Source organism: Elephas maximus, chromosome 8, assembly GCF_024166365.1.
Source record: "Elephas maximus indicus isolate mEleMax1 chromosome 8, mEleMax1 primary haplotype, whole genome shotgun sequence".
Lineage (NCBI taxonomy): Eukaryota > Metazoa > Chordata > Mammalia > Proboscidea > Elephantidae > Elephas > Elephas maximus.
Window position 1 is genome coordinate 8160084 of NC_064826.1, and position 9648 is coordinate 8169731.

General features: G+C 48.4%; 1 gene segment (V, D, J or C); it reads right to left on the reverse strand.

Annotated features, from left to right (window-relative positions):
• Positions 1 to 7757: 7757 nt before the first annotated feature.
• On the reverse strand, positions 7758 to 8275 carry LOC126082199 (T cell receptor beta variable 6-5-like). The segment is given in 2 exon segments: positions 7758 to 8110; positions 8211 to 8275. Coding segments are annotated over 2 exon segments (396 nt in total).
• Between the last annotated feature and the right edge of the window lie 1373 nt (positions 8276 to 9648).

Consider the following 9648-nt stretch of genomic DNA (forward strand, 5'->3'; position numbering starts at 1 on the left):
CCTTAGAGTAGCAGGGGTGATTGGTGTAGGTACCAGTATCTGGTTGCAGCAAGGTGTCACACTCTGAACAAGGCAGATAGCTAAGAATCATCCCCCACGTGTCATTGAGGAAAGCAGGTCCGTGTTCCCTACAGCATACAGGTGGGTGTGTTCTGCAGAAGGGCACCCTGTGTTTTTGGTTGTAAGGACTAGGAGGTACCAGTTATCCTTGGACCTCTCTCGCTGGTGGCTGGGTGACCTGAGTGAAGCCACCAGTCCTTAAGCCCTTGATGTGGGTAGGTGAGGACTCTGTTTAATAGGCAAAGTGGTGTCAACCATCAAACATCCACCTTTCCACTGCACAGCTGAAACAGTTGTAGTCTGCCAACAAGGGCCCGTTCTTCTCAGATAGGCCCATACAAGTCCATGCCTGGGAGAAAATCACTCAAAGTCCACAGACCACTCATGCCTGAACTGGAACCACATCTGTCCTGAGCTCCCCTGGTTAGCGGAGCTGGCAAATTATCTTTTCCCCCAATTGCAAATTTATTCCTTCTCCAGGGCCTAGAGGATGGCTCTAGGCACTGAACAAGTCCTATCTCAGGCCCATGGAATGGAACTGTCCCTGAAGCATGCTTGGGGACAGGGAGTGTGGTAAAATATACTCAAGTACTTAGCTTTTGCCGAGAGTGCCGTTCATCTCTGGTTCCAGGGGTCTGAGTAGACTGCGTGGCTGGCTGCTTCTGGCTGAGGAAACTGCAGAAGAACGCTAGTAACAGCCTACCACACCCGCTCCCCAGGAATGGTGCATGAGGGCTCCAGGCTATTCAGGTCCGGTAGCTCCTCTCAGCTTCTAAACCATCTCTCCCTCCCCTTGCCCCTCAATTCATTTTCTAACTTTGCCTTTGATGTTCAGAGCTCCCAGCTTGTCATAAATACACTTGTTCCGCTTGTTTTTTTGGGTCTTTATTATAAGAGGTCTTGCCAGAAGTGTCCATCTATTCCGCCATCTTGGTCCTGCCTCCTAAAAATATTTTTTAGAAAAAGAATTCAGTAAAAAATAAATATTTACTACATGATTCCATTAATACAAAGTTCAAGAACAGACAAAACAAATCTATGGTGATTAAAAAAAAAGAAAAGTGGTCACCTCTGGGAGATTGATGGGAAAGGAGATGAGAAACCTTTCTTACTTGATGGAAATGTGCTTTATCTTGATCTGTGTGCTGTTTGCACAGGGGTCTACTTTTATCAAGTTAACCAAGCTGTACCCATGTTTTGAGCATTTGACCCTCTCAATTATTAAAAAAAAATGAATTGAATATATAAACACACATTTTTATTCCATTAGTCCATTTTAAAACATATTTAAACACACACAAAAAGAGAAGACAGCACAGCTCCCATAGTCACATAAAATATTGAGAATTTAAGAAGTGCCTGTGACAGAAGTATAACATCAAAATTCAAGGCTGAAATAAGCTGGACTGCAAGGAAACACTGAGATGCAATGGGAGAAGCAAAGCCGTAGCCAATGTCAAAGGAAAAAAAAAATTATACTAATAAGTCAGTTAGAGTTAACAGGGTCTATTGAGTGAGAAAGTGTTCGTAAACAGAGAGTACCCCAAACTGAGAATGGTGAGGGGAACTTTGGCCCAGGAAAGCCATTTTAAGCACTTAACCACTATGCCACCAGGGTTCCCTTTTAAGTTGTAGCTTTTAAGTTATAGCTCTACAAAAAAAAAAAAAAATTAACACAAAAACATCAAAAATTAAAAACATACTTCAAAGGGTTTTGAAATCATTGCATACACCCCTGGACTTCATAATTTGGCCAAGTGGTCAGCAGTTTCTCCCCATAGCCAAAGGCTTTTAGCCAAGTGGACATTTGGTGACTGGATTTGCTCCCCAATCTGTGACCTGGGGTGCTGGGTACAGGCACCCAAAATCTTGTGACACATGACTTTTCACCCTGGGAAGCCCACCTCTGGAACTCCCAGGCTTGGAGCTCATTCATCCATGTTAAGAACTGACTCTTGGATGTGGACGTCCACCTGTAAGGTGCCAAGGAGAGGTGTGCGCTGGAGGAGAAGTAACTTAACGCCCAATATTACTTTGTCATCTTTTATAAGAAAAAAATTGGAGTACCTCATGGGTCTTAATGCAAGCCAAAAAAAAAAAAATTTTTTTTTTTTTTTAAAGCAATGGTTATTTCAGTTCCTTCCTTAATCTACCCTTAAGACAGCCTCAGAACCCTCCAAAACCTGTCCTATGTGCACAGAGGCTTGGTAGAGACTTAGCTTATAGTCTCTGGCTGATAATTCTACTAGCTGATTATCTCTGGGTCCGATGCTGCTATCAGGGGTGTCTATTGACATTTCCCCTGAGTGTTTTGTTTCCTTGTGGGTTTCATAGCTTGTGAGTGACTTTTTTTTTCCTCCAGAGAATTGTTATTTGATAGAGGCAGTAGCAGTTCAGAGGCAGAATTCTCACCTTCCACGTGGGAGAACCAGGTTCGATTCCCAGCCAATGCACCTCAAACGCAGACACCACCCGTCTGTGAGTGGAGACTTGTGTGCTGCCATGATGCTAAACAGACGTCAGCAGAGTTTCCAGACTAAGATAGACTAGGAAGAAAGATCTGATGATCTACTTCTGAAAATCAGCCGAGGAAAGCCCTACTGATCACAGTGGTCCAAATCCATGGCCCATCATGGGGATGGCCCAGGTCTGGGCAGCGTTTTGTACCATTGTTCATGGGGTCACCATGAGTCAGGGTGAACTTGAGAGCAGCTGAAAGCAACAACAACCACCACCACCCGGTAGTGCTAAGATTCAGGTGACATTATGTAATCGTTTTAGAGTTGGAGAATCCCAGATCACCTGGGGGGGGCAGGGTTTAAAGCTGCTCAGCATCCTCCTAGTTTGCTCAACTCCCTTGAGAAGAAAATGAGCTATAAATTTCAGGTTGGGAGCGACTGCTGTCTGGGTTACTCAGATATTCAGAGTTTTACAAACTGATGAAGTAGCGTGAAATGTTATTAGCATTCTCTCTCTCTCTCACACACACACACACTCACAAAAATGTACTTGCACACATGCACACACACTCTTACAATGCACACTCCTACACACAAACACACACTTACATGCACACACACATGTTCACACACACTCAAACTGACACTGAGGTTCCCACTGCCCCACAGACTGAGCTTCCACTGCAGGGAGATCAGGAGGAGCTTTGGTGCCTCTATAAGGAGGTTCCCTCCTGGTTGAGATGCGGCCACCTGAGGGATGTCGACTTGCACAGTGACTGCCCTTTGCGCATAGGGAGTGGTTGGCTGTGTGGCTCTGAGGTTGAGCTGCTGGCACAGAGGAACCGGGTCTGGTTGGGGCGCACTGACCCAGGGTCAGTGGAAAACGCTGGCTCTAACTGAGGAGACCTGGTACACAGCTGGGATGTCTCCTTTGCAGTGCTACAAACACTTCCTGGGTAGTGGTCAGCTCAGGCCCTGCCCTGGGTCTTGTCCATACAGAACCTTGAAAAATGGCCACATCCTGAGAACTTACCAGGTTGCCTTCTTCCCTGCCTGTGTAATGCAGTATCTTGGCAACTGGAGGATTCCCTCATCCTTGGGACTGTTGGAAAGGTGGACATAGTGGAGACAAGGTTGGGAAGGTCACTTGGGCCTGTGAAGATGGGGAGGGCTGGGAGCCAGGGCTTTGCATTCCCAGGAGAGTAGTTTCTACCAGGCCTGTGGTCACCTGCTCTCAGCACACAAAGGGTTACCCAGAGGAGCTCGGGGCCCATGCCAGGACAGGGCAAGGGGAACCACCCAGCCCAATGCTCTCGTCTTCTTCCTCCTTGGAGCTCCTTCTCCACCTCTTTCTTCTATTCCTCCTCCTAATCTTTCTCCTCTTTTCTTCTCTATTTCCTCCTTCTCTTCCTCTTCCTCCTCCTTTCTCCCCATCCTCCTCTATTTCCTCCTACATGTTCCTCCTCCTTCTCCTCCTCTTCCTTCTATTCTTCTTCCTACTCTTCCTCTTTTTCCCTTTTCCTTCTTTTCTTCCTCCTCTTCTTCCTCCTCCCCCTTTCTTCCCTTCCTCCTCTATTTCCTCCTCCATGCTCCTCCTCCTTCTTCTCCTCTCCTTCCTAACCCTCCTCTTCTTCGAAGCCCCTTCTCCAATGGACATTTGGGTCAGCCTTCCCCCAGATTCTCAGGGCCAGGTCCATCTGACTGCAGGAAGGACAGGGTATGGCTCAGTGCACTGAGTTCAGGGTAGAACCCACCCCAAGGTTTTTAACTTCCTCTCTTTGCACCTGCTCCTGGGATCAAGGCTATGGGCCCACAGATCTCCCACTGTAGGTCTCATTAGCAATCAGAGGGACCTCCCACCTCTCTCAGAGCTATAGCTAGCCTAGCAGTGACTGAGAGCTTCAAAAGCCTGCCTAATATTGGATGTGGTGAAGTTTTTCTTAACCCTTCCCCTCCCAGGCAGCTCTCCCAGACCCTCCCAGAACCCCCTAGACCTCAGTGGTACCACAGTGCCATCTTCTGGTCAATAATTGAGATGTCATCACTGTTTATCCCTTCTGCATTTGTCTTAGGGATGCTGAGAAGTATCTCCATAGTCAGATCCAAACACCAAACCATTGCCTTCAATTCTGATTCATGACGACTCGGAGTGTTAAAGAGTAGAACTGAGTTCCGTTAGGGTTTCCTTGAGTGTAATCTCTATGGTGGCAGATTGCCGGGCCTTTGTTCTGTGGTTCAATTGGGTGGATTTTAACTGCCAACCTTTCAGTTAGTAGTTGAGTCCAAACTTGTGGGCTACCCAGGATCCTCTGCATTGTCAGTAGGGTGCATATTCCAGAATGTTCTGAAAGTTTTGCAATCAACATCCTCAAATCCTAGTCCGAACACCAGTCCTAACCTTATGTGATGATTAATGTTATGTGTCAACTTGGCTAGGCCATGTTTCTCAGTGTTTTTGCAGATGTTATGTAATCATCCTCCATTTTCTTATCTGATGTGAGCCAATCAGCTGGGAGGGGAGTTTCCTTGGGGAAGTGACGTGCGTCCAATGTATATGGATGTTCTGGCAAATCTCATATTCCCTCTCTCGATCCTGCACTCATCTCATGGTTGACCTGGTGTTCTTTGAGAAGCCTTCAGCCTGCCGCCTGACCTGCAGGTTTTAGATTCACCAGCTTCTGCAACCACATGAGTCAGGTGAAGCTTCCAGCCTGAAACCTGACCCATGGATTTGGGACTTGCCAGCCTTCATAACTGTGTAAGCCGTTTTCTCAAAACAAATCTTTCTATGTATATTTATGATAACAGGTGACCACCTCCAGCACTGCATCTGTTTGTTGAAACATCTTAATTGATATTCCATCAATTCCTGGAGCCTTGATTTTTGCCGATGCCTTCAGAGCAGCTTGAACTTCTTCCTTCAGTACCATCAGTTCCTGATCATATGCCACCTCTTGAAATGGTTGAACATCAACTAATTCTTTTTGGTGTAATGACTGTATTTCTTCCATCTTCTTTTGATGCTTCCCGCGTCATTTAATATTTTACCCATGGACTCCTTCACTATTGCAACTCGAGGCTTGAATTTTTTCTTCAGTTCTTTCAGCTTGAGAAACGCTGAGCATGTTCTTCACTTTTGGCTTTCCATCTCCAGCTCTTTGCACGTGTCATTATAATACTTTACTTTGTCTTCTCGAGAGGCCCTTTGAAATCTTCTGTTCAGTTCTTTTACTTCTGTTCAGTTCTTTTACTTTATCAATTTTTCCTTTTGCTTTAGATGCTCGACATTCATCTAACTGGGATTTTCTCCCTTAAAACCATGTTCTGAAAGGGAGAGGGATAGAATGGGTGATAGAAGGAAGTAATATCTAGTCTCAAATAGAAAGAAAAACCCAGCACTTGAAGTAGGAGGTTCTTAGGTCTCCATTACTGAAGGTATACAAAAAAGCCCTGGCCTCCACTACACACAGGAGACCATAAAGGTAACCACAGTAAATACAGATCCATATAGCATTGGGCAGACATTTCTGTTAGCATCTAATGATTTCCATCTACCCACCTACAACCACAGCACTTCAGGAGTTCTCCTGTAGTCTGCCCTCCTCCTACACAAAGGTCAGCTGATGTCCTAGTCTACTTCTTTCCCTGGGGAGTGGAGGACAGAGGAAGGCTCTGCTCAGGATACTAGCAGCAGCAAGGAGAGAGAAGGAGTTTGTGGTTTGTGCACAGGAAGGAGGTGGCCATGCCACACTTTGTCTAAGCTGCTGACACAGAGGCACACGGCTGAGTTCCCTGGCTCCACAGCCCGGATCTTCAGCATGGAAGACGACACATCAGCCCAAAATTGGATCACACTTGAGGGCTATGGCCTGGCCCCTCTTTGTGACACTGTGCCTGGGGGCCTGGGAGACGCCAGCAGTTGTGTGACCTAAAGAGACAGATGCTGGGAACAGAATGGGGACAATGATGGGAATCATCACATAGACAGACAAACACATACCATATATACACACCATACATGCACACATATGCACACTCACACTTGCCCCGTATGCATGCACACATGTGAAAACACCCACACACACCCACACACTGAAACTACTTGACATCCAGGGACTCACCTGCCCCAGGAGGCAGAGGGCTACCCAGCAGAGGAGCTTGGAGCCCATGGTGAGTTGGGCAGGACTGGGGATTTGCGGAGTTGGGACTGTGCGCATGAGCAGAGGAGTAGATGTCCTTTTCCCCACAAGGCAGGTGACCGTCACTGTCTAATCAGTTTCCCTGGCTTCAGGAAACCTGATCAGAGTATAACACACTTGGACAACTGTACAAGCTCCTTTCAAAGACATCACCTCATGGGTGCTGGCCTAGGGCCCCAGGGCTGTCTGAACAATGAAACCCCACATCACGTCTCTAAGTGCATCTTCTCCCTCACCTCTTGCCTCATCTGCCAGGTATGTTCATTGTGACACAACTCAAATCCCTGAGCCCATGATCCAGGTGTCTATGTCTGCCACCCTCCCAGCCATAGCTCTCAGCACCCCCATCCTTAGGAAGCAGGGTACTGGGGGCTGGCTTAGCTGACCCTGGGTGAGCTTGAAGTCACTGGAGTGTCCAGGGACACAGAAAAGGAAATGATACCTGGGCCAGTACCTGAGTCAGGAACCCCTATTCCTTCCCATGGTCAAAGACCCACATCCCTGCATTCTCTCATCTCCATGAAGGACTCTGTTCCCACAGCCCACAGCAAAGCCGTGCCATTCAGGTCTCCATGCTACAGAAATGGTTCCTCTCATCTTCTTTATGGGAGGAGACTCAGCCTCATCGTCCAGAAACACCAGTGTGTAATGTGCTCTAGAGCATCTTCCTATGTTTCCAGAACCCATGAGGCTTTACGGGTGGTTCAGCTCCTGATTTCACTGCTAGGAGAATGCCCAGGTGCTCCATGGTCAGTAAAATATGTCCACGTTCATTAACTGGACACTGTAGGTACAAACTCCCTTTCCCTCAGGGGAAGGATGAGAGCGGGTTTGGAGAAGGCTGAGTATTTGAGAGCCAGGTGAGGGGCCCAGGGATAGGCCCACTGGAGATCTGTGCTTTTCCCACTATCCCGGGGACACATGGCTGAGTCCTATCCCCAGGTCTAGGCCAGCTGAGAGTGGCCTAGAGCTGGACCTCAGCAGGAACAGAGGCCCCTGCACCTGCCACTCAGCTCTGAGGTAGCCAGGTCTGAGCGGGCTACAGGGGCCTCCTGAGCCCTTTTTGTGAGGGGCTGATATGACAGCGTAGCACTGTGGAATAACTGCTGGCGCAGAAGTACACAGCTGTCTGGGAAGGGGTGGCCAACCCCAGCATGAGGCGGAAGTGCTCTGCGTTAGGTCTGGAGACACTGTACCCTTTAGGGACATCACCTTCATAGGTACCACCATCATCGGTAGAGTAGTGGATCAGCCGCAGGCCCAGTCCTGGGTCTTGTCGGTACCAGTACATGTAGCGGTGGTTCATGTCCTGGGCGCATTGCAGGGTCACATTCCCTCCTGGCCTTGTGATCTGGTGCCTTGGGGACTGGGTGATGCCAGCATCCATGTGCCCTGTGGGGACAGAGACCAAAGCTGGTGCTGAGGCCACAGGAAAAGCCTGGGGCAGGACTGGAAAATCCCAGGAGACAGGAGGCTCCTGCCCAGGACACACCTGCCCCCAGGACTGCCAGGACCACAGTGCACAGGAGGTGCATGGCGGGAACCGGCTCTGGAGGAGTCCTCTGAGATGTCACTCTCCTGCCCCAGCCTGGCCCCAGAGCAGCCTGCCCCGGTGGCCACACCCCTTCTCCCCTTCCTCCCCCGCAAACCTTAGGTCAAAAATAAATATGCCAGTCAGCAGCTTAGAGTGGGAAGAATGCAGTCCTCTTATTTTCACAAATCTTATGAGCAGGTGAGTCTTTCCTGCATTTCTGCAAAATGGCTTGTGGAATTTCTCCTTGACTCACTGGCTTTTATTTACCTAACTCTCCTTGCAGTCCAGAGGTCAGGGGAGATCCTTGGGGCTTCCTGGTACCATTTATGACTCGTGTGTCCCAGATGTTCCTTCAAGAGTCCTTTTCTCATTTGCTTGGTTGCCCACCATCCTGTTAACCTCCTTCCACCTACAAAGATGCTCTCTGGAGTCAGGGCTCCAGATCCCAGGGCACCTCTTCAGCCAGCACTCAGGAAGGTTTCACTCAGTTCCTTATCAATTCACTGACTGGTGGGACACCTGCCCACACCTAGCTAGATACATCCGGGTACCTGCTTCCTGCGTGTGGTCGGCAGGAGAATGCTCCCAAACACGTGTACTTCCCAATCCCTGGAGCCTGTGAGTGTATTAGGTTTCATGGCGGGGGGATTAAGGCTGCAGATAGAATTAAGGTTGCTAATCAGTGGACTGAGTTTCTGGTGGTGCAAATGGTTAACACACTCAGCTGCTAACCAAAAGTTTGGAGGTTCGAGTCCACTGAGAGGTGCCTTGCCAGTGAGCCCTGACGACCAGCTTCTGAAAACTCAGCCATTGAAAACCCCATGGAACCGTTCTACACTGACACACGTGCAGTGGCGATGAGTCAGAGTCAACCTGGACACAGCTGGGGTGGTAACTGGTGAAATTGCCCATGAGAGTTTTCTTCTGGAACCTTCCCCAGGGAGCAGAGCTGGACCCTGCGTGCACAGTAGTGCCCTGACCACCCGCATTCCGTAATTGGCCTGTGACTCATGAGACAGAAAGTTCCACAGAAACAGGCAGATGTTTAAGGTCAATATTGTACATTCAGCATTGCAGACCCTGGACCCCCAAACAAGAAATATACTTATTTTCAAGTTTCCTTCCCTATTTCATGTGATCCCAAATCTTGTACAAAGTAGAGGGCACAAAAATGTGGGTTAAATAAAGGAAATTGACTAACGAATGCCAAGTCTTCACATCCTCTCTCTCCTGGTAGGCTGCACCATGAACAGGAAGATTCCTTAGCAAACCCCTTCCTCTCTGCGAGCAGCCGGGAAGGCACTGCTGGAACCTGCCTGCTCACACAAAACCCAACAAAACCAGGTACCATTGAGTCAACTCCAACTTGTGCCGACTCCATGCGTGTCAGAGTATA